The following is a 25,761-nucleotide window of genomic DNA, read 5'->3' on the forward strand; positions in this document are numbered from 1 at the left end:
TTATTTTGTTAGGTAAACGAACTTTTTCAGGATTTTGAGAGGATGGGAATAAAATGATGACTTTCTATTTTAGTTTCTCCATTTGGATGTATGCAGTTTCCAGGTAATTTTTTTAAAAAGACACAGCAATGGAAATTTACAAGGGGCCCAAAAGAATTGATAGAGTTCTCAAATCTGGAGGACTTCTAGTAATCATCACTCTGGACAACTAATTTATTCACATATTATACTTAGTATTTTAAAAAAGAAAACAATCTTTCAGGAAGACGGGAAGTTGTGGAGCCAATGCCAAAGGCCCTAACGCAGTCACCCCGCCCCCCATTGAAATAGCAGGAACAGTGCAAACGCGCCCACAGCCCAGGAAATAACCAGACCCAAGCGATCCAGTTAGATAGGGGGGAAAAAAGGTAATTTGTTCAGCATCTCCCAAAGTGTCTTACGAGTTTCAGTAAAAACATAAAAATGAGAAATGCTTCAGAAGTCAGTTCAGCTCCCAGGCTCGAACCAAAAATGGAACCTGGGACTTTTTTTTACAAGTGCGGGCCCAGAAAGGGGCAGCTAAACAGCGGGTGGCGTCTGGGAACGAACCTGCGCAGGGCGGGAGGTCCCTGGCCAGCGAGCCCCTTTCTCTGGGCGTTCGGGAAGGTGCTGTCGGGAGCTCCGTGTCCCCGCGGGCTCCTGCACCCCGAGGCTGGGACCGCGGGACGCAGCGCGGGGCGGAGAGAGAAAGGCCGGGGCAGGGGACACCAGGCAGGGGGACACTGGGGGACAACGGGACTCGAGCGCGGTGCGACCCGAGAGCGGCTCCCCTGCGCGGTCGCTGTTGTCCGTCCCGGGAGCTGAAAACCCGCAACTTCTCGGGGAGCGGCGGCCACTTTTCCCTTCGGGAGGTGGGTGAGGGGTTCCGGGCTGCGCACCTGCTGGGCCCGCCCTGCCCGGCCCGGCCGGGAGGGGTCCGCCAGACGCGCCCGTCCCCGGCCCCACCAGGCGGGACACCCCGAGCGCCTTCCCCGCGTGTCCCCGCAGCCCCGCGCCGCGCCCCCACCCCTCCCGCACCCCGCTCCACCTGCGCGCAAACTCCCTCTGCCGGGGACGCCGGCGCGAGGCGGGCGGGGGCGGGGGTACCGGGGCGGGGGGAACCGGCCCGGGTCCCGGGATTGGGGGGGTGGAGGCGAGAGCGAGCGGGCATGCGCAGTGGGGCAGAGGAGGTGGCGATGGCCGGGGGAGGCGGGGGGACTGCTGTTTATTTGCAGCTGGGCCAACTCCGCGGCTCCGGCGGCGGCGGAGCGCGGGGCGCCCGCGGCGGGTCCAGCTGCCGCCGCACCATGCCTGAGCCCACCTCTGGGCGTCCACCGCGCGCCTCCGCGTCCCCGGCAGGGGAGGATGCCAGACACCCGGGAGAGGCCGGGGCAGCGGCGGCGGCGGCGGCGGCGCGATGGTGGTGACCGCGTCTGCCCGAGGCGGCGGCGGGGACCGCGCGCCCTCCCGGCGGCGGGGCTGCGGGCTGGCGCCGGCCGGGGCCGCGGTGCTGCTGGCCGGGGCGAGCTGCCTGTGCTACGGCCGCTCCCTGCAGGGCGAGTTCGTGCACGACGACGTGTGGGCGATCGTGAACAACCCCGACGTGCGGCCCGGCGCCCCGCTCCGCTGGGGCATCTTCACCAACGACTTCTGGGGCAAGGGCATGGCCGAGAACACCAGCCACAAGTCCTACCGGCCGCTCTGCGTCCTCACCTTCAAGTGAGTGCCTCGCCTCTCCCGGTGTCGCTGCCTCCCCTGGCCCTCCACCGCGCCACCCCCTCCGCCCCGGGGCTGGGAGAAGTTGCAGGAGTGAGGAGCGGCTTGGGGGACGTTTCTCTTTTTTTGCAGCCCTTTACCCTCCACGCCTCCCTCTTGCTCCCGGCTGACGGGGCGCTCTGCTCCCGGGTCCAGGGCCCCGCTGCTCTGGGGTCTCGCGGCCGTCCGGGAGGCGCGGGCTGCGGAGTTGCGATCGAGTTTCTCAAGCGCCCGAATTCTCGGCGGGCTTCTCCCTCTGGGGCAGGGCTGGGAGCCGGCTGGTGGAACCGCCTCCGCTCCCCTCTCCCCTGCCGGATGGTGACCAAGTGAGACTAGCGCGGACCCAGTGGGTTTCGGAGGGGTGGCGGTGGTGGCGACGATGCTTCTAAATTGGGGATTTCTCGGAGACTGTTGGACAGCTTTGCGGATGAGTCTATCAGTCCCTTAAGGGGTGGCATTCAGAGGAGACGAGGCGGGAACCTTGAGCTGCCAGGGCAGCGTGGGTTTTGGGGAGGAGCAGGCGAGTGAGCAGAAGACACCCCCACCACCCCCTCAACACACACCCGCGCTGCACCCTCGGCGGCTCCCCGAGCCTGTCCGATCCGTCACTCCGCTCCGGGTCTAGACTTGCGAAGGTGCAGAGCGAAAAGCACGCAGAAGCGTGGGGTTCTCCGGGGATCCTGGGGTCCTAGCCGAAATAGTTTTTCTTTTACAACCTCGGAGTCATGATTCAGCATTTCTCTTGTGAATAAGTGTAAAGGGAACCGAGAACTCAGCCAGGTTTTTTGTAGGGTGGAGTATTTTCTTGAATTTCCAAAGAGAGCTAGCTTCGGAGGAAAGGGGACATCTCCTGCATCATGAGCTTGACTCAGCCCCTTACCGTGTGGCTCAGCGTTTAAGCTTATTTTACTGCACCGGACAAAACTGTAGAAATAAACGTTGGTTCCGTATTATTGGCGTTTTTAAGCCTTTTCCAACGGGTGTAATAGGAAGCTGTGTTTATGGTAACGATCATTTGAGACTGGGTTGGCAGCTTGAAAAGCCTGCTCTGGCTGGGAAGGCCTAGGTCTCTTGACAGGTGGCCCTGATGACTTAGAAAAGGAAACCATAGCAATTGGCAACAATTCATGGGCTTTTGACTTAATTCTTCCACTGAAAGTTTATTGTTTTTAGGAGGGTGAGAAACTTACACATTTGACTGCGGAGAGAATATTTAATCTCATAGCCATTTGTCTTCTTGGAAAGTTGCTCTGGTTTCTGCCGAAAGATAACCTCAGCTACTGAGTTGCTTAGTACCTTCAGTTTCTCAGATGTTTCTTACAATTTCTTTATATGGCATGACATAATTATTTCACTTCTAGATTGACCTGCTTTTTAATTTGTTATAGCGCGGATTGTTGGTTAATTTAAGGCGTGGAAGCTTACAATATGAGGTGTGCTGGAGTTACAGTAGCCATGGAGACCATCCTGGTCACTGGTCTAAGCATTTTCCATTTAAAAAGGGTCAGGGTCAAATGCCTGTTCCTACTTGCTAAAGGGTAGGAAAGAGGGTTTTCATTTCTTGACTTTGTTTTTTTTGTTTGTTTTTTTTTTTTTTGAGACAGAGTCTCACTCTGTTGCCAGGGCTAGAGCGAGTGCCGTGGGGTCAGCCTAGCTCACAGCAACCTCAAACTCCAGGGCTCAGGCAATCCTCCTGCCTCAGACTCCCGAGTAGCTGGGACTACAGGCATGCGCCACCATGCCTGGCTAATCTTTTCTATATATTTTTAGTTGTCCAGCTAATTTCTTTCTATTTTTAGTAGAGACGGGGTCTTGCTCTTGGTCAGGCTGGTTTCAAACTCCCGACCTTGGGCAATCTGCCGCCTCGGCCTCCCAGAGAGCTAGGATTACAGGCGTGAGCCACCTCGCCTGGCCCATTTCTTGACTTTCTGAAATGTTTTTTAATTCATTCTGGAGTTGGGGGTGGGCAGAGGAGAGAGGGGTGAAGGAAAGGAGTAGACAAGGAGGCAAGACCACTGAGGAAGAGGAAAATTAGTAAAAGTTGGCCGAACAAGGGCCAGCTCAAAGAAGGAGAGTTCGGTGTGGGAGGGGACAGAACTCTTCACTTGTAGTCATCCATTGCAAAAAAACAACGTGGTATCTAAGATGCATTGCTCTTTGTGAATTTTATGTTACTGTCTATGAAATATACACTTTTTTGAGAAGATTGAGTTGCACATCTAGAGAACAACATAGCACTAATTGGAAAGAGATAGGGTCCGTTTCAGAAAAAGAATGTTAACTACTCTTTCTGTGCTCACATGCAATGATTTAAATAAGACCGGACAGTTTTCTCTGCATAGTCATCTGGAGTGAAACTGCATCTTCTAGTGTAATAGCATAAGGCCGGAGGACATTGATGACTTTAGACCTATATATCTCTACGGGATGCTGCAAAGAGGGACAGAAAATCACATTTTATTAACTGTTCAGTATGAACCAAGCATTTGCTTAGATATGCATAGATTATATCTTTATGACCTTTATTTATTTTAGAGATGGGATCTTGCTCTGTTGCCTAGGCTGGAGTGCAGTCGTATGATCATAGCTCATGATAACCTTGATTTCCTGGGCTCAAGTGATCCTCCTGCCTCAGCTTCTGGAGTAGCTGGGACTACAGGCACACACCACCATGCCTGGCTAATTTTTAAAATATTTTGTAGAGGTGGGGTCTTGCTATATTGCCCAGGCTGCTCTTGAACTCCTGGCCTCAAGTAACCCTCCCACCTTGCCCTCCCGAATTGCTGGTATTATAGGCATGAGCCACTGCAGCTGGCCAATTTTTATTTTTGATAGTGAAAACACAATTCAAGTGGACCTTTAAATACGTACCAACCATTTTAATTTAATTTAATTTTATTTTATTTTATTTTTTTTTTTTTGAGACAGAGTCTCGCTTTCTTGCCTAGGCTAGAGTGAGTGCCGTGGCGTCAGCCTAGCTCACAGCAACCTCAAACTCCTGGGCTCAAGCAATCCTACTGCCTCAGCCTCCCGAGTTGCTGGGACTACAGGCACGAGCCACCATGCCCGGCTAACATTTTAATTTTATTTTAAATTACTCTTGTTTGAGCAAAAATCTTTGAGATTTCAAACCCATTAAAAAAAACGTTTTTTATATTGAGATAATTGTATATTCCCATGCAGTTGTAAGTAATAATATAGAAATCCCTTTTACCCTTTATCTGTTTCCCCCAACACTAACATCTTGCGTAACTATAGTACATTATTGCAGTCGGAAATTGACATTGATACAATCTACAGCTTTTATTCAGATTTCAGCAGTTGTACATGTACCTTAAAATTTTATTTATTTTGGTAAGGGTATATTTAGTTCTGTGCAGTTTCATCATGTGTAGGTTTCTGAGACCACCACCATAGTCAAGATACAGAATGGTTCCAATTCGGGGATCCTTCTGATTCCCATCACAGCTATGCACACCTAATCTGTAACAACCACCTAGTCCATAATCCCTCTACCCTCATCCATAACAACTATCAATCTAGTCTCCATCTCTATAATCCTGTCATTTCAGCAGTGCTATATAAATGGCATCATACAGCATTTAACCTACTGAGATTGGTTTTTTTCCCATTCAGAATGTCTCTGGAGCTTCATTCGTGTTGTCGTGTGTAACTGTAGTTTGTCCTTTCTTTCGCTGAGTAGTATTTCATTGTATGGATATACCACAGTTTGTTTCAACAGTTCCCTTACTGAGGACATCTGGGTTGTTTCCAGTTTTTAGCTCTTATAAATAAAGCTGCTATAAAAATTCATTGACAGGCTTTTGTATGAACATACATTTTTATGTCTCTGGGATCAATGCCCAGGAGTGCAATTGCTGGGTCATATGGCGGTTGCATGTTTAGTTTTTTATGAAGCTGCCAAACTGTTTCCCAGACATTCCTACCAGCAGTGTATGAGTAATCCAGTTTCTTCTGCTTTCTTGCTAGCGCTTCATATTGTTGCTATTTTTTGTTGTGTTCAATCTGATAAGTGTATCATGGGATCTCACTGTGGTTTTAATTTCCATTTCCCTAATCACTGGCGATATTAAACATCTTTTCATATGTCTATTTTCCCTCTGTATATCCTCTTTGGTAAACGTGCCATTGTGATTTTTGTTCATTTCCTAAGTGGATCTTTTTTTAATGTTGAGTTTTGAAGTTCTTTATTTATTCTAGGTACATGTCTTTTTTCAGACATGTAGTTGGCAAATACTTTCTCCCACTCTAGCTTGTCTTTTTGTTTTTCTCACAGTCTTTCCTGGTGTAAAACTCAAACCTATTCTTTTATTAAAAGTAAGCATGTTATCTTTGATTCATTGACTGTATGTCACACATACTGAGAGCTAGAAATTTCTGTACAGATAAATATAGTTGATACATGTATAATGCTTTTTGCTATAAAGGTACTTGATTATGTACCTTTATTTATTATGTACCTAATAAATAATAAAGGTGCTCGCTTAGGTAATAATGATAGTAACTATGATTTTTCTCAAATAATAAAGGAGCTAAAAGTTGAAATGAGGAAAGAGGTTATCAGAGTATCTATTTTTACCAGTTTTGGGGGCCTGGACAATGGAACATGAGGGCAGCTGACGAAGGTGTGGTGGCTTTGTAGTATGTCACTTTAGCTAAGTTGGAACTATGTTTCCTAGAATTGCCTTTGCAGGGTGGTCTGTGTTAGGAGTGGCCACAAGAGACATTTCTGTGAGATTTGAAAGGCAGAATGGAAGTGGCCATGATCACACTCAGAAGGTGTGTAGGTTTCGGTGCTGTTGGGGACTCGTGCATGTTGTCACTGACGTGCTTGTGAGTCTGCTGTGGGTTTGCAACAGCAGCCAGGCCTGCCGCTCCCCTAGTGCCGTCCAGATCTCCTCCTTCAGCTACTTGGAATCCTGCTGCAGGTGTGTGTGCAGCTCTGTTGGGAAGAGTGCCCGCTTTTTTGCAAGGGACTCTCATGATTAAAGTCGGAGCCTTAGAGGCAGCAGGAAACAGACATGTATTCCAGCTCATGCTTGTGGGTTGCAGCTCCTCCTTGCCTTCCCCTGCTTCAAGTCCGTTCATCCTTCCTTCCAGAATGGCTGCCCCGGCTTTGGACTCCTGTTTCAGACACAGAAGCATCAGACTTGCATCGGCTACTTAACCAGCTCCTGCAATTATGGAAAAGGTCAAACCCCTATAGTAAATTCCCCTGAATCGCTCCTAGTGGTTCTGCTTTTCTAGTCAAACCCCAACTGATACAGATGGACATTTGTGTTCCTTGAAATGAATTTAGAATTCTAATGAATTTCTGTTTCGAATGAAATCTTATAGCCATTCTTTTCATAAGATCATGCGCAAGTGCATACAGGAATACTTTTGGACCGTAATAGAGCACCATCAAAACGCCTGTGAATCTGCAGGAGTAAATAACCTTTTAAAATTTTGCTTCTTTATACTTCACTGGCCATGACCTGTTTGTAACTCTGAAATCAAGAGGAATGCATTAAGCTTACTCTATAGACACTGCATTGATACGGAACCAAACCCCATGACGCCCATAACCCCCTCCTTGAAAAATGGCTGTGATTGATTTAAAAGGTACTTAGCTTTTTAATTTTATCCCCCTCACCCCTCTTGGGAAGAAGCTTCTGCTGAATGGTTAGCAGTGCCATTCCATTCAGTAAGAAAGTGGAAATCCACTTCAGCAAGAAAGAACCAATGATTTTTTAATGTTAAAGATGGAGAAACTAAGGCAAATTAAAGGCCTTTAAGCTCTTGATTCTCCCTTTCTAAGTTTAGGCTATTAGATCATATTTGCTATAAAGTTTTATTTCATTAAAGGATTCTGATGGTAATGTAAACCATAAGAGTGAAAGTGGGTGGTTTAAAATGTCAGAGCTAAAAAATAGAATATCTTAATATGTACAGCTGTAAGAATTTGCAGCATTTTAATGTTTGATCTTGAGAGTTTTTTTTTTTTTTGCAGCAGTTTAGTTTGCATCTTTTAGTCACCAATGGTATGCCAACTATGAAAGTAAGCACCTGCCTGCATGCCCCAAACTGTAAAGAAATAGTGACATGTTCCTTTTGGTTCTATTTCTCTGGATTTGGCTTTGTGTGAGGTTTCATTTTGAAATAGTGTATTGCTGCAAGGCTGGTAAGTTTGTTTTCTAAGTCTGTCATAGGAAAGAAGTGAAGATTGTCTAGGTCGTTTGGCTAGATTGTTTCAGATGCCTGATGATGGAAATAGCGAAGGAAAAATATGATTGGAGGCCATAAAGGTTTTATAAAGAAAAATGAAAAAAAAAAAAAAAACCTTTGAAAATTTTATGCTACATCCACATTAAAGTTATCTTTGAAACCCCAGAAGGAGAAGGTTGTGATCATAATCTGGTAGGATATGCCTTAGACAGAAGATATACTTTAGACTACAGTCTGGTGGTGTAGGAGGGATGGAAAGTCAGAGGAATATATTTTTGGATCGTGAGGGATTTTTTTATAGGTGAGTCCCTGAATGAAGGCTGGGAAGTCACCTTTGAAAGCAGTCTATTTTTATCAACAAATGTCTTTTCTTTTTTTGGAGCTACATTTATATTTTCCCTAACTTTGAGTATTTAGTCATCCCACTTAAAAAGATGAGTGAGGAATGATTGGTCAAACCAAAATAATGACAGTGCTCCTTTTTCAAGTGATAAGGCAGGGCTTCTGTTCTACCAAGTCCTGTTTGATCTGATGCCTGGCTACCTCTCTGACCTCTAGTCTACCAGTGTCCTCCTCATTCTCCACATCAGCATCTCCACACCAGCATTCCCTTGTCCTTTGCTCACCAAAGGCCAAACCTGCTCCTACCAAGGGCCTTGAACATGTTGGTTCTTCTTCCTGAACGTTCTCTTCAGATCTGTGCACAGCTTACTCATTCAGCATTTTCAGTCTGTGCTCAGATGTCACTTCCTCGTAGAGGTCTTCCCTGGCCACCTGATCTAAAGTAGCAGTGACTCCCCTATGTCACACTCTTCTTTTCTTACCCTGCTTTGCCTTAGTATCCCTCATTGCTGTCTGGCATCATTTTTTGTTGTTGGTTTTTGTCTCTCCTCACTGCAGTGTAAGCTCCATGAGCTATGTCTCTAGCACTTAGAACATTGCCTGGCTTGCAAAGTAGGGGCACAGGAATTTCTGTTTAAAGAAGGAATAAATATTTACCAATTAAAAAAATAAATACATTTTTTAAAGAATGAATAAATCAGTTTTGCTAAGCTCCACTTTTTCAGGTAAATATTAAGGTAGGGCTTTACATTTATGATGTAGAGAAATTTCAAGTCTCCCCTTGTTTTACTTCATGACTAATTTACCTTTTTTCTTTCTCAAAGAGAAAGTAGAGGCAGGTTAGGAAATTTGCTTGGACACACACACACAGGATACCAGTGGGTTCTGCTTACTGGAAGGTTAAGGGGCAGCTTTGGTGCTGAAAGGGATAATGGTGTCTCTCATTGTAACCTGCTGGGACTGAGGGCCATTGAACCATAAATGGTTGGTGGATACTGGAATAGAGTGGATAGAGATAGCAGTTGTGCCTTCTGAGCAAATCCCAGAATTACAGGGGGCTCTCTCCATGTCCTGCTCTCAGAGGCCTAAAAATCACCCATGCCAGTGCTTGGTTTCCATAAGGAATGGCCATTTTTTTCCCAGTAAGCTAGACATGAAATATCATTTCCTGTTGGATCAAATAGAGTACAAGGACATGAAAATACTTTATCAAAGGAACTAGTATGATGGTGACTTTTTCTTCCATGGTGTTATATAATAAAGGGTCTGTCTAGTCTTTGTCCTGGGGTTCCTGGGAGGGAGTTTCTAAACCTGTGGAATTTCTTAAGGGATAGGAGTTTCCTTATTATTCATGGTGGTAGACTCCTGCTAACACACCTGAGTTTTTTTTTTTTTTTTTTTTTTTTGCTAAGGTGGAGGTGACTCATGGTGAGCCCCTAGGGTTTCAGGATGGGGGCTGGCCATGCAGGAAAGACCAATCATATGGTTACAGGGTTGGGGCTTTGAGCCGTGTGGTATCAGCCCTAGCTCCCAGCCTCCTAGGAGTGGAGAGGGGCTGGGGATTGAGTTCACTGGTGTGGCCAGTGTTTCAGGCAATCATGCCTACACAGTGAAACCCCAATAAAAACTATGGACACCAAAGCTGGCTTGAACTTCCCTAGTAGGTAAGCATACACTGATGTGCTGGGAGTGTGGAATGTCCTAAAGACAGAACATTTGTGTTTGCGACCCTCACTGACCTTGTCCCATGGGTCTTTTCCTTTGGTCCTGATTTATATCCTTTACAATAAAACTGTAATCACAAGTATAGTGATTTCCTGAATTTCCCAAATTGTTCTAGCGAATTATCGAACCTGAGAGAGTTGTGGGAAGCCCCAGTTTTGTAGCCAGTTGGTCAGAAGTGCAAGGGGCCTGGAGACCCCCAAATTTGTGGTTGATGTCTGAAGTGGGGGGCGAGTATTGTGGAGAACTTTGCCCTCAACCTGTGAAGTCTGTGTTAACTCTGGGTAGTTGGTGTCAGGATTGCATTGCACCCAAGCAGTCCACCAAACACACACTTTTAAAAGGCAAAAAAAAAAAAATTGCTCAATATTGACAGCTCAGTTACAGTTAAAACTAAGGTACTTGACTTTGGTCTGTTATAGTTTTTATTATTTGATGATTCTCTTTTTGAGGATTTTCTTGTGGGACTTACTGTCTTCCAGATAGGGTTTCTGATCTTCTGTCCTCAGTTTTCTCATCCTTTCTTTGGTCCAGTTGTTACTCAGAGTACTAAAGTGACAATAGTGACAGTAAGTGGCCCTCCTATGGGGCAGCTTCCTCATAGCTAGGTGGGGATGTGACGTGCGGAGCTCGGATCACAACCATGAATTTTGGTTTTGTTTCAGCGTGCTGATCTCCCCCCTGCCCTGTCTTTGCGTTGGTGCCTGTGAATTACGCAGTTTGGTACTTCAGATACATTAAGTGATGATTTGCTGATTTATTTCTGGTACTGGAGGGAATGCAGAAGAAGAGCAACCAAAATGATTGAGGGCCAAGGGGATTTGCCTTAGAGGAAAAATGAGGAGAACCAGATGTTGTTATTTATTGGTTGAATGATCTAAGAAGACTGTGGAAACCACTTGTAAGCATTCGAGAGCTGTAATGATGGCAGGAGGTGGAGAAAAAGAAGATGAATGGCAGTAGAGGAAGACAGGAGCATGTGCTGTGTGCATAGTACTGGGCTGTGGAACCCCACCAGGAAGGCATTGGAGAACCCATCATTGGAGACACCAGAAATAAATGATAAAGGGGTACATTTAATTTTTTTCTTTTCACTGGTTTGTAGTTCTTATTGGAAAAGAATGTGTGTTTTGTTACCACTGAGAAAACTGGGGTTTTCTGGTGAGCTTGACAACCCTCTGTAGCCTTCCCTTGAGCTTTGAGACCTTTCTCTAATTGTTCTGAGTAACTCCTGACTTGAGTCTCTCGGGTTTTATGGAGCAGATCTCTGTGCCCTATTTTAGATCTACTTGACTTAGAATACGTTGGGATGGACTCAGGGAATCAGCAATTGTAGCTAACACACCCAGTGACTAAGCAGCTTGGGAATCACTGGAACTCAATGGGGGCCCATGTTCAATGAGGTTGAGATGCCAAAATCTTCCTGGTGTAATGTAGAGAAAGGAACCCAAAGGCTGATTGAGATAGGAATGTTGGAATGCATTTATTGCATGCTGCCTGCATACACCCTCTCTCCTCCTCACTGTATTACCAGCAAGGGCCAGATGGCTTCCCCTTAACTGAGGCATTGAGAATCATGTTATTGAGGGAGTGCCTGCAACTTTGAGAAGCTTTGCCACGGCTCTCCTCTGTAGGCCAGGTGTGACGTGGGAGACGCTGCCATTGAGGTGGGCTCTCTGACATAAGTGGGGTGATGCAGTGCTGGAGTAGCAGAGGCAGAGCGTAGCTGCAGAGACAACGTGAATGAATTCACTATGGCAGTCAGCAGGGACACAACGGTAATCAGAACGTTTTGGCCTGCAGGGATCATTGGTGGTAGCTAATTAACCATGTTGTCCCTAGGACTGAAGTAGATGGGCAGCCCTCTAAAATGTTGCTTGATCTATATTCCAGGAAAAGGCCTGGGTTCAGGACCAGGAACCAAGCTTGAGTCACCACAGTGCAGAGTCATGACCTCTTCTCCAGTTTTTAGACCTACATCAATTCCTTGAAGTAGAGCCGTTTGTTCTAACTAGAGTTGGGGTCCTTTTGAGGAAGGACCCTAGTATGTTCTAGCATAAATTTCTCTTTCAGGGATACAGCCTGTTATTGTTGATAGACTTTGTTGTAAGCTCAGGCGGTGAGAGTGGGGGGACAGAGGGGCAGGAAATGACCCTTTCTTTTCCCTTCTCGCCACTGCCCCTCCCCCCACTTCGGTGCCAGATTGTGTCACCCTGTGACCTTTTCTCAGACCGGATATGGCAGTGCTGTAAACCAGCTTATCTGATAGCTGTGAGCTGGTGGCCCCACCTTTCTGGCCCTGACCTTTTGTTTTTTCACAAGAAGGCAGAGGGAGTTCAGATAGAGAAGGGGCGATTTATGTTCATATTTGCCAAACTCTGGAAGGTTTTCAGACAGTCAGAGATGGCTATTAAGATTATTTCAGAAAAGAAAAATTGTTTTCTTACATACTGCTCGGCATAGTTTTACGTGAGAAATGAAGGCTAAACCAAATGAAATTAGAGATTCTTAGAGTTGAAAGGGAAAGAAGATCTTTTCCAACTTGCAATGTAATGTAAATTTATTTGTTCACTCAGTAAGTTTTTGTGTAGACTCTATTCTGTGCTGAGTGAGATGGATACCATGACGAAAAGAAAGTAGTTTCTTTCAATGTATGAAAAATGCTCAGAATTTTGAGGAATATAGTTAATGAGTCTTCAAAAATTGGTTAAGTACTTTCATAGAGGTACATTCAGGGTGACGTGGAACCTGAGATTGTTCTTTTTAGATGGCATTTTAGGTGGGCTGTCATTACGCTTCTGCGCGGACATTTCTGTTTATCCAAGCACTTGATCTCATTTTAAATGTTCAAGCCTGCGCTAGCTTAAGTGTTACTTCTTTCTTTTGGCTGGAGTCTGCCTCTTAGTACTTTGTATCTTAAGGGTTGAAAGCCCAAATGCTGAAAGGGTCAGGCTGAGGGAGTGATTGAGTGAAGTGTGCTGGACGTGAGGTTATAATCTTTGACATGGGATACTCTCTCTGCATATTAGGCACATGGGAATATTCTCCTCTTCCAGAAATATGCTTTCTACTGTTATTCTTCCGTCATTTTAACCGTCTTTTCATTGCCCATGTGTGATAGTAATACAGCCTTAAGAAATATTCCACCCTCCTCTTCACCTAAGAAAAGCAGTGTGTGTATAATGATAAATGAACGGCTTCAGGTTAGGGATAGGATAGGCGTCGACAGAGACTGTGGCAAATTGTGAGCATTTGTCTGTTGAGATGGGCATCCAGATGTTTCCATGTAGCCATGTAGGTAGGCCCGGGGCTGCCAGGTCTTTTAGTATTAATATTTCAAGAAACGCCAGAAATTTTTATTTGAAACCACCTTTTTAAATAAAATGTTGGTAAATTAAGAAAAAAAAAACAATAAAAGATATAAAAGTGAAAGAGAACAATCTGCCTCGTAAACCTTGGCCCTGTTTGCTGCGTCATTATTGGATCTTAGTTTCCCCTTGGGGAGCTACTTAGAGTCAATACATTGTTTTAGTATTTTATTCATTCATTCATTCTTTCATACATTAATTCATTGATCAAAATACTTAACTGTGTGACAACCATGAATGAGGCATTGTGCTGAATGCTGGGGATATAGCCATAAATAGGTCTTTTCCACTGGAGAACTTAGTATCATTTCTGCCTGTGGTCTTTCTCTAGGCTGAGCATCTCCCATTTCCTCAAACCTACATTCACCAGGCTTTTTTTTGTTTTGTTTTTATTTTTTTGAGACAGAGTCTCACTCTATTGCCCAGGCTAGAGTTCCATGGCATCAGCCTCGCTCACAGCAACCTCAAACTCCTGGGCTGAAGCAATCCTACTGCCTCAGCCTCCTGAGTAGCTGGGACTACAGGCATGCACCACCATGCCAGGCTAATTTTTTCTATATGTTTTTAGTTGGCCAATTAATTTCTTTCTATTTTTAGTAGAGATGAGGGTCTCACTCTTCCTCAGGCTGGTTTTGAACTCCTGACCTTGAGCAATCCTCCCACCTCAGCCTCCCAGAGAGCTAGGATTACAGGCGTGAGCCACCATGTCCAGGCCGTCAGACTTCTTTTCAGAGCGCCTCCCTCTCCCCCATTAGCACCCTGGAGCTCTCCTGGGAAGGTGCTGTATGTTTAAGAACCGCTCTGGGGGTCTACTGCCCCACATTGGATGCATTCACCCCGCCTCTCCCACCCACAGATAAAATGCCTCCTTCTTCACCATCTCTGCACCTGGTTAGTTTCTTCCATTGCCAGAACTCTTTCACTATCACTTATCTGTTTAATTGCTTCACCTGTTCCCGCTGTGCTGTTAACTGTTTGGAAACAAATGCCATATCTTACTTTTCATTTTATCTCTGGGCCCTGAATCATACCTGACACATAGTAGGAGGTGCCCAGTGAATACCTGTTCGAGTAAATTGAAATGAAAAATAGTTTGGCTTGTACAATTCCCTGTCTGTCAGTTTGTTGGTGGTCTGTTTTGGTAGCCAGGACACATTAACTCTTTGGGTTGAGGGCAAGTAAAAGCCCCTGGCCAATACACATGTACAGTTTTAATCCAGATTGCAAGTGTTTTGTTCTTTTTTTATATCCCAATGTGGGTCTTGACTCTTAATCCTATTCTATCTAATCCAATTAGAATTAGCTAACGATTTCAGCCATTAGAACTGTTGGTGAATCATAGTCTTACAGTGTATTAGCTTTGCTTTCCAGATACAGCATTTTGCAATCTTGATAAGCATATACTCTATAGTTTCATTTAAGTCTTTGATAAAAAATGTAGGCCAGAAGAGAGGTAATATCAGAACCCGGTGACATACACTGGAGGTGTCTCAGTTCAAGGAGACATTGATTTATTATTCACTACTCTTTGTGTTTGCTACAAATCCATCTTAGGCTATCTTGTAGGCAGGGAGATTGTGAGAGATTTTGATAAATTCCTTTGTTAAAGATGTGATACATCCATCACATGCCTTCCTCTATTAAATTATGAGGTTAGTCAGTTAACCCACCTTTTGTGAACTCACATTGGCTCTCAGAGTCAGAGATTATTTTCTCTGTGCTCACATATAGGATATGTTCAAAAATTTTATTAGCATTTCGTCTCAAGCTCACTTGTCTATAGTTTGGAGCACTCACTCTCCATCTTTTTAAATGTTTGTAAAATTCTCCTAACTCCAGATTCTGGGTAATTTCTGAAAGCTTACAGTTGCCAATCTTAGGTAGCAGGTGAGAAGTTTTAACACCATTACCTTGTTACTGCAGGAGTTTCTCATTCATCAATTTATTTTTATATTTTGGGATCTAATTGAATTCATGTAAAATACCAGGCATTTGGTCCTAACGGATTTCTGAAATAATAATCTACATGGATAACACCTGCACGTTTTTTAGGTACGATGCATATGGACCACAAAGGTGACTCATGCCTGCCATTTTGTACCATTTTGGAAGGGGAAAAGAATGTGTGTTAAGTACCTCATAAAAGTAGGGTCAGATGGTAATAACACCATCCTTAATGATGCTTTTTCATTTTCAAATGGTTGAGTAGCAAACGCTTTGGAAAAACAATATTTTGCTCTCTTTTTTAAAAATTGTGAGAGTATCCAAATTTATGACCCAAATGTCAGCATCTGTGGAAATGGTCAAACATGTCAATGATTTTGGCTTATTGGATGTCTTGCCTTTCTATTGCCATTTGCCTTTCTATTGCCATTTTTATAATTAACACCATGAAATGCATTCATACACGCATCATCTTTGAATGCTTTTCTGGTTATTTCCTTATGGAAGATTCCTGGAAGTGGAATTTTTGGTCAAAAGGTACATGCCTTTTAAAGTCTTTGATGCATATTACCAACCTAGAGACCTTCCTTCCACCTTGGGCATCCACCAGTCGGATGTGAGATTACCTGTTCTCTTTCCTCATCATCACTGCTGTGAGTGAATTTTAAATGAATGGCTTGTTACTTGGTTTGGAAAGCTCAGCTTGATGAAGTGGAAAATGTTTAAAATTAGCCTCAGGGCTATGGGCTCTTAGCTGCATCCAAGTTCTCTGAGGACTGGGACTTGGTCTTGCCTTTTTTTAAAAAAAAATTTTTTTCAAAGTGTAACTGGGGTTTAAATGTTTTTGTTGCATGGATCACTTTTATAATGCTTGACTCAAAGTTAAAAGTGTGCCCATCACCCAGATAGTGTTCACTGTACCTGTTAGGTAGGTTTTAACCCCTCCTCCCTGCTTGATTTCCATTGAGTTTTACTTCTCTCTATACACATATGTGCTCATCGGTTAGTTCCTGGTTAATAATGAGTACATGTGGTGTTTTTTCCATTATTGGGAGATTCTACTGAGGATAATGGTCTCTAGTTCCATCCAAATTGTTGCAAAAAGCATTAAGTCATTCTTCATGGCTGAGTAGTATTCCATGGTATATATATACCACATCTTGTTAATCTGTTCATAAATTGATGGTCACTTGGACTGATTCCACATCTTTGCAATGTGAATTGTGCTGCAATAAACATTGGTGTGCAGGTGTCTTTGGATGCAATGACTTCTTTTCCTTTGGGTAAATACCCAGTAGTGGGATTATCGGATCGAATGGTAGGTCTACTTTTAGTTCTTTGAGGAATCTCCATACTGTTTTCCGTAGAGGTTGTACTAACTTGCAGTCCCACCAACAGCGTATAAGTGTCCCTTTCTCTCTGCATCCACGCATCTCTTGTGTTTGGCCTTTTTAATAAAAACTGTTCCGATTGGGATAAGGTGATATCTCATTGTGGTTTTAATTTGCATTTCCATGATGATTAGTGACATTGAGTATTTGTTCATATGTTTATTGGCCATTTGTCTATCTTCTTTTGAGAAGCTTCTGTTCATGTCTTTTGCCCAGTTTTTAATAGGGTTGTTCGATTTTTTTCTTGCTGATTTGCTTGAGTTCTTTATAGATTCTGGTTATTAATCCTTTATCGGATGTATAGCTTGCAAATATTTTCTCCCATTTTGTAGGTTGTTGGGATCCATATCTCTCGCTACTCACAAAAATTCATTCAAGATGGATAAAGGACTTAAAAGTAAGGCATGAAACCGTAAGAATTCTAGAAGAAAATGTTGGAAAAAAACTCTTCTAGATACTGGCCTAGGTGAAGAATTTACAAAGAAGACCCCAATGGCAATTACAGCAACAACAAAAATAAATAAATGGGACTCGATTAAATTATAAAGCTTCTGCACAACCAAAGTCTTGCCTTTCTTAATAACTCTCCCTTCCCAGCCTTTTTGATTTCCAGCAGCTCTGTTACCACCTGGGGGTCCTCCTGTACTGGAATGTGATGCTTTTCTCCCTGCTTTAGTTGGACCTGCCAGTTCCCTCATTTATTGCCCCTTCCTCTTTCCTTCCGGAAGGGTTATTTTCCCCCAGGCTCCTGTATTGAGGATGCTGGGGTGTGCGCAGACTTGTGGGTCTGCCAATACACAGCTGGGTCAAATCTTGCATCGGAGTCCCGGGGTTGGATCCGACATAACAATTCATTCTTCTAGGCTTATTAGGGTCGTGATGACTTTGGTGGGAGTGAAAATGGAGTCTCTTAATAACTATGACATTTGGATTCATGCGTCCAAATGCTTGAGATGTTTAAAATTCTGTGGGTTAAAGCTGTGCTTGGATTGCGTCAATTATTTAGGGTATGCATTTGTTGTCTCTCAAGTTGACTTTTCCTTTCTCAGTGGCAAAAAGGAGTGTTTCTATAAGAGAAGCAGACCAAGGGCATGAGAGTAGAGACCTCTGATTACTGTTTTGATAAAATGCACTGGAGTGTAGACAACTATAGGCAATACCACTTAGGGCACATATGCTCCCCAAAAGAACCATACCCTGCACAAGTGCATTTTTTTATAGCCCTGCATACTCAGTTGGGGATATAATGTCCTGTTATTAAATTTAAGGCATCATCTAGAAGTTTCTCTGTTCTGTGTTTCTGTCTCATGAAAGCATTTTGTAAGATGTTGAACAATTGATTTCCTTTCTCTTTGTGGTTCTTTTAGTTTCTTTGTCATAGTCTTAGAAATCAGCTTCTGAGATTTGTGGGCATTTATGTTACAAAGTATTTAATACAAATTCTGAAACATTATGCTTTTGCTCATGTTTTCATTTCAGCTGCAGCTAGTAATACCTTGTAGGTGCCCTGAAGATCCCCCTGGGAGATGGTAATTAGATGATGCTCCCAGATGCATAATCTGGAAACTTGGTTTCTGGTGGCACCGTGGGTGAGAGAACACGTTCATGCCTGATTTGTCCCAACTGTGACTTCAATCCCAGTCTCGTGGTTTCTGTTCATCTCTGGTGGCTGCGGCTCTGACTCACAGTACTTCTGACTTGCCTTTGAACTCTCAGCTGCTTAGGAAGAGCTGACAGTGAAAGCAGGAATATTGTTGGGGGGGGGTTGCATTAGCCATGGAGTGAGGGAAAAACAGGTTTAGTACCTGTTTGCCTGACTTTTTGGAGAGACCAAAGTTTTCTGAAATACTATTGTACTGTGCATGCATTGATGTCCGCAGATCAGACAATTCTGAGATAGGAAAAAAGTGACACGTACTCAAATATAAAAAATAACCCGATGTTGGGAATCATTCAGTAATAATTAATTGGATAGTTTATCCTTTTATACGATGATAGATTCCCTCTGCTTTTCTTGTGCTTATGTTATGTTTGCAGCTAATGCAGGTTTTTCTTTCTTTCTTTTTTTTTTTTTTATAGGCTGAACATATTTTTGACCGGCATGAACCCATTCTACTTTCATGCAGTAAATGTAATTTTACACTGCTTAGTGACTCTTGTTCTGATGTACACCTGTGATAAAACTGTCTTCAAGAATCGTGGACTTGCTTTTGTTACGGCGTTGCTTTTTGCTGTGCATCCTATTCACACGGAGGCGGTGAGTATAATTGGACCCCAATGAAATAACAAACCTATATATATGTGTATGTATATATAAACTAAACCGATCTTTTCCCCCTTTTAAAACCACGTGAATTCAAAGCCCTACTCCATTGTTTATATATAAACCATTCTACTTGACAACTTTTCTTTTTGAATGTTCAGATTGGCTTTATTGTACCTCCTGGAATTTAACCACTTTTCTAAATAACTGCTGTTATTATTACAGGTAGTAATGAATGGCCACAGTTTGTTATTTGTGAAAAATTTAAGTCCTAATGTGTTTGCAACAGCAAAGAACATTTTGAGACACTTGGCATGCTGAGTCATTGTTCCTGCCCTACATTTATATTTTACCTTTTCTTACTCTGCTTAGTACTTATAATGTTTATAATACAGAACTGTAAGTGCTGGGAGAGGACTATAAAAAGTTAGACTGACATTCTTCAAGTCAGAAAGACAGACTTAGGAGCCTTACTTGTTTCCTGAGTTATTTAATAAAAAGTGTAGTTATTTTGTGGGTGATGAGAAAGTTATTTAGAAAGTATGGTAGTATGGCTATATGACCCTTTTTAAAATGTTTACTTAATCATGCAGTGAGTGAGATGGCGTTATTAAGCTAACTTGTTTCACATCTCTGTAAGCATAGCTGGTTTATTTAATGTGCATTGCTTGGGGTAGAAGAAGACTTTTGAAAGGGATATGTGGGCACCACAGTTTTAAAAGAATCTTTTCCAGAGCTCTAGCTTGCTTGCATCTCTCTGCGTACTTTCCTGAAGTTGACCTGCCTGAGAACACACCTGCAGTAACGATGTCACCTTGCATCTCTTTTCCCTTTTCCCTTTCTCAGTTGCTTTTCTCTCACTTTGATGAAAATAACACATACCTCCCGTGCATCAGAATCTTACTATGCCCCACATGGGTGACCCTCGGAGGCACTTTACAAAGGAACAATTTGATATGTTGGTGTCAACAAGGTGTCCTTCATTTAAGGCATTGTAAACCCAAAGTAGGACTTCGTGTCTTTCCCTGTCTTGTACATATTTCTGTGAAGAATACAACATGGTGTTAGAACCAAGGTTTGGTGGCCTGTGTTGCTGTTCTAAATTCAGAAGGGAAATAGTTGTTACGGGGATGCATAATAATATGTTTATTTGAACCGACATGAGAAGTCTGATTTGACTAATTGGTTTGATGATGAGGACTGGTTTGCCAGTTAGGCTATATGATGGACATTTTCCACAAACAAAATTCTAAATCTATACGCCCGAGTTTTGACAAACATGTTTAGATTGAGTGATAAAGAAAAAAGATTCTTTATAAAAATATTACATTATTAAAGGTAATTTTCCCAACCCTTTCTGAGTATTGTGGACTAAACAAGGTGCCTCTAAGTAGGAGAATATGGGGTATAAGGAATAGCCCTTTGGTAAGGCTTGGGAAAGCCTTTTTGCTGTACTTCTGAGGAACTTTGGAAGTTTATGACTCTAATGACATAACTCTTATGATGGGTGGTTTAAATTTTTTACTTTTGGCCAAATTAAAGGAGGGCTTTGTTGTCAACTGGTTGAGTTGTCAACTGGTAAATCATTAAAAATTATGTAAGAGGATAAATTAATTATGTAATATTTGTCAATAACTTTGGAGTTCAAAGAATGAAGCCATTGCTCTAATAGGTCTACTTCATTCTTATTTGTGTGAACAGCCTGTAAACATGAAAGCTAGGAATAGAACTAATACTGCATGGTGTCTTATTCTAACAAAAGATAAGATTCAGCCACAGATAACTGAACTTACTGAAAAGAAACGTGCTATACCTACATTTTTAAGAGGTAAATTTTATAATTAATAATTATCATTTTTTCTATTTTATGTGTCATGTATTGAACAATTGTGAATTAGTAATTGGAATAGTAATACAAAATTAACAATTTAACACTTAGAGACTTATGGTCACAATAAGTTTAACTACACATATATTTTTATTACATGGAGATGGACGATAAAATATTTTTAAGCATAACTATGTAATACATTAAGAAAAAATGCTGAGAGGGAAATAAAATGGAAGTATGAATTTAAGGAGAAAGGATATAAAATGTCTACCATTTAAAGAAGATAATTTATGGTCCTATTTTTGTTCTTCTTTAACAAAAGGGAGATACTTTCCAGTAATTACCTCTCCCACCACATCAAGGTATTTATCACTGCATCGTCTAGAAAGTATATCTCTTCCTCCATTTCTCTGTCCTCCTTAGATGCTTGAATTGAAATCTATAACTAAGTAATAGTCTCTTGACTTCACTTTGTAGTGTAAATTGTTACATTATTTGTGTTCATGTAAGTTGAAGGTGGTGAGCTTCAAGTGACTGTAGTGTTCTGATTCCATTTGGTACATTTGAAACAGTAACATTATGATCTTATTTAAAATGCCAGTATTTATAATGCATCGGAAGTTAGATCCTTTCAAGTATTTAAAATTATGATGAGAAACTTTGGATATGAACTTAAAAAGATGAGAGAAATACTTAAGTTTTTCATGTTATTTTTGGACATAGCATGAAGAAAAACAACCAGGGACAAATTCTGCTAGCTGTGTAGAATAAGTGATGCTGGGCTGGTGGTATGTTTCAGTCTAAGACAATAGCCAATATTATATTTCCAACAAATACTTCTTTAAGTACTGCTGAAAAACTGTTCCTAGAGTGTCTTGGGGTCAATTATCACAGCAAAGAACAAATAAATAGGGCAGTAACAGTTTTTATTGCAGAGAAGGAGTACATAAAACACAGGTAACCTTAGGCAGTGTGATCATGAGCTGGTAGAGTTTAGGTTGGATTCTAAGAAAAGAGAAAAATCCTATTTACAAAGTAATCTTTAAGAAAGGGTTTCAACAAGGTTTTGTACTAATTGAAATAAATGTATAGAAACACTGTTAAAGGGGCAAAGGAATCTGAGAGCTGGACATTTATTTAGGGGAGGATATTAGGGAAGGTATTTATAGTCACAAGAAGAGGAGGTAAGGGGTAAGAGGGAGGCAAAGAAATTTGACCTACAAAGCAATTTATATTTTGAAGTGCAAAGGAGAGACAGTTATTTAGTTACAGATTTCAATTCAAGTTTCTAAGGAGGAGGACAGAGAAATGGAAGAAGAGATGTACTTTCCAAAAGATGTAGCAGTAAATTATTTTTTTAAAAAAAGACCTTGGTGTTGTGGTAGAGGGAATTACTGGGAAGTATTGTTAAAGAAGAACAAAAACGGGACCATAAATTATCTCAAGAGCAATGGAAGATTTAAATCTGGGGGGCGGGGTTTAAAAATGTTGATATGATTAAGGATTTGCTTAATTAATTATGCAATCAGCAAATAGTTAATGAATACAGTCATCCTTTGGTGTCCCTAAGGGATTAGTTCTAGGACCTCTGAGGATACCAAAATCCGAGGATGCCCAAGTCTCTTATATAAAATGGCGTAGTATTTACATATAACCTACACATATTCTCCTGTACTTGAAATCATCTCTAGATTACTTATAATACCTAATACAATGTAAATACTGTGGAAGTAGTTGTTATACTGTAATTTTTATTCGCATTTTTTTATTGTATTTTTATTTATTTATTTATCTTTTCAGTATTTTTTATCCTTGGTTAGTTGAAGTCAGGGATGCAGCACCCACACATGTTGCTTGGTGCCAGGAGAGTGTGTGCGTGAATGACAGGCTCCCTACTCAGAATTTGTTCATAAGCTCATCAAAGAGGTAAAGAACATACACATAAATAGATATAAGACAAAGCAATATGTTGTAGTAAAACAGAAACTGTAGCAGAGAGCAAAATTATTTCCAATTCAAGGAAATTGGGACGAATTCATTTATTTACTCAATCTTTCAATAAATATTTGAGTAGCTGTAATACGGTGACTGTCATATAGTCAGTGCCAGGGGATAGCAGTAAATAAGGTAGACTCAGATTCTCCTCATGTAAGCCCTAGTGATTATTGGAAGGGTTTCCTGACAGTATATTTCTTGGGAAATTTATGTTTTGCTGAATTATGAGGGGAACAAATCAGCAAAGAAGTTGGGAAATGGCGGAAGTTATTGTAATTCTTTCATGGGAATTAAACTTGAGCATCATAGAGATGTTACAGGTTAGAAGGAATGCACTTACATCGAGTTGAAAGCAAGAGCAGGAAACACTGACACAGGGAGTTGAAGGCTAAGGTCATCATTTCCAGAATTGGAACAGGAAGATACAGGAGAAAATTGGTCATTATCTAATCCAGGGGCCCTCAAACTTTTTAAACAGGGGGCCAGTTCACTGTCCCTCAGACTGTTGAAGAGTGTGCACTGTGGGCTCAGGACGAGTTGGCTGCTAAGCAGGACAGGCAGCCTGCGGGCCGTAGTTTGAGGACGCCTGATCTGATCAGTCAGTCTGGCTTGTAGCTGTTGCCATGTGTTAAGTGTTCATTCCTGGTCCTGTCTGACACTAATGGAACTCATTCTTGCAGATAAAATAAGTATTAAAAACCTTATACAAATAGTATTCTTCATGCAAATTCTGTGAGTGGTATTCCAAAAAATAATAGATTTTGAGGGCAAATTAAGACCTGACTGGCAATTTCAACATGTGATTCTGTTAACCTTGCTAGGAGATCTGGATAAATTTTATACAGTTATGTTCACTGATGTTTTCCCAGTGTTTGAATGTGTATTAGAGGCTGCAGTTCCCAGGTTACACGCCCCACCCCTCCCCACCATTGGTGATGGAAACCTGCAGCTTGAGGTTTTTGCATGTATTTTGCATTGTTTTTGCATGCATTTCTCACTCCCATAAATTGACAAAATGGGTTTGTACTTTCCAGCACCCTACAATAGAGTCAAGTCAACTGGCTCCCACTTAACATTCTGTCTTTGCTTCCCATTATCCCTGTCCACTTCTTTTCGTTAACTGAATGTTCTTCAACACTTTATGCCTCCCCTTCCAGAAACACTCCTTTACCTGGAATTCATTTTTGTTCTCTTAGGGGCCTAGGCTTCACATTCTCTTGTCTTGAGCTTCCTAAAATCCTCCTTGTCTATCCTGTAAGTCCAAGAAGCCTTTCCAGACCCTCCAGTCGAAATTTATCTCTTCAGTTTTCTCTTGGTAGTGGTTTCTCCTCTTACGATGCACGTGGTTTCCCTGTATCTTACTGAATACCCTCTTCTGACTCCCCATGAGTCAGTGCTAAACTCCTTGAGGCTGATTGTAACAATCCAGCTGGCACAGTACCTGGCAAAGAAGAGGCACTTGGAAAATGTTTGTTAACTGGAATCAGATACACAATTACTGAACATGATGATTTTGACTAATTGAATCACAGTGAATGGCTGGTCTAGACATATGGTAGTTGATGACAAGCACCTGTTTTTTGATATCTAACCTTTTGCCCCAAAGACCCCAGCTCAACAGGGGTATAGAGTAAGTGTTCAGCATGCTTAGTGGTTTGGACTGGCAAGAGAGAGCCGGTCAGCGCTAGCACCAACATTTCAACACCCTCCCTGAGCTTCTCCTCTAAAGGACACTACATTCTTTATAGCTGGGCAGGTCCAACTGGCACACTCCGCTGCTGCTGCTTCCAAACTGGCTGCAGTGTGAGAAGCAGGGCTGCAGGACGCCTTTAACACATTAGTTAAGCTCGCCTAGCTTGTGATTGCCTCCTTCCAACCCAATAACAGCTTGTAGGTCTTGCTGTTGACCACATCGGTTGTGCTGTGATGAGAGCCCCTCTGGGCCCAGACGCTTGGCCTTATCCCAAGACTTTGTTGCTGGCGAGCTGGGCTGTGTTTAACCTTCATCAAGCTTTGCACGTGATGCTGAGCTGAGTACCCAAGGAGGCGGTGGTGCAGACTGAGCAGATCTGAGCTTCGCAAGTGACCCGTCCACAAGTAACACTTGTCATATGTTCTAGAAAATTATTTCCTGCTATGAATTGTGGATCGATTCTCCAACACGCCGTGGACCTCAGGTCCTCTGTGACTTGTGTGGTGCTGCCTCTGTGCCTGAAGTGTCAGCCCTCCTCCTTTCCCTTGTCAGCTGCTCCTCCTCAGCCAGCTCTGATAGGACCTTTTTTGGGAAGCATTTTTTTTTTAACTGTAGCCCATTTTTTCTTTGTTAATTTTATTACTCGTGTTTTAAAAAATTAGGAGAAATGCACACACATCTTATGTAGCAAAATAATACAAAGATTTATAGTGTCACCTGTCTCCCACCCCTCTTGCATTTCAGCTCTTTCCTGAAATAACACATTTTTTGAAATAATTTCAAACTTATAAAATATAGAGAATGACTCCATACTCCTCCTCTAGATTTACTAATTTTTAACATTTTGCCACTTTGATTTTATCATTCTTCCTCTCCTCCTCAATATATGAAATTATTTATTTTCTGAAGCATTTGACAGTATGTTGTATAATTTATGCCCCTTTACACCTTATTAATTTAGTTGTATATTTTCTAAAACTAATTTGTTTTTAGTATCCTTTGGTTTCCTTTAGTTTGAAACAGTTATCAGTATTGTCTTTCTATAATATAATTTATAGATTTTAATTTATATGAGAATGCATGTAACATTTTATTAATGCATGTATTATATTGTAATATATAATGTTATATAATGATCATATATGTATATAATACATTTTATATGTTGTACAATTTATAAAATATATATAGTTGATAGGTATAGTATATAA

At 42.1% G+C, this 25,761-nt stretch overlaps 1 protein-coding gene across 3 annotated transcripts in view; it reads left to right on the forward strand.

Annotated features, from left to right (window-relative positions):
- The first annotated feature begins 1,237 nt into the window (after positions 1–1,237).
- Positions 1,238–25,761, forward strand: part of TMTC1 (transmembrane O-mannosyltransferase targeting cadherins 1) — a 263,719-nt gene continuing 239,195 nt past the window's right edge. For 2 of the 3 annotated variants that reach the window (XM_012748003.3, XM_012748009.3), the window contains exons 1-2: positions 1,239–1,737; positions 18,848–19,025. In XM_012748003.3, coding sequence (XP_012603457.3) covers positions 1,436–1,737; positions 18,848–19,025 — 480 coding nt within the window. In that variant the 5' untranslated portion in view covers positions 1,239–1,435. Of the gene's footprint in view, positions 1,738–18,847; positions 19,026–25,761 lie in introns of all 3 variants that reach the window. The other variant, XM_076007529.1, reaches the window with a different exon arrangement.

Source organism: Microcebus murinus, chromosome 10 (assembly GCF_040939455.1).
Source record: "Microcebus murinus isolate Inina chromosome 10, M.murinus_Inina_mat1.0, whole genome shotgun sequence".
Taxonomy (NCBI): domain Eukaryota; kingdom Metazoa; phylum Chordata; class Mammalia; order Primates; family Cheirogaleidae; genus Microcebus; species Microcebus murinus.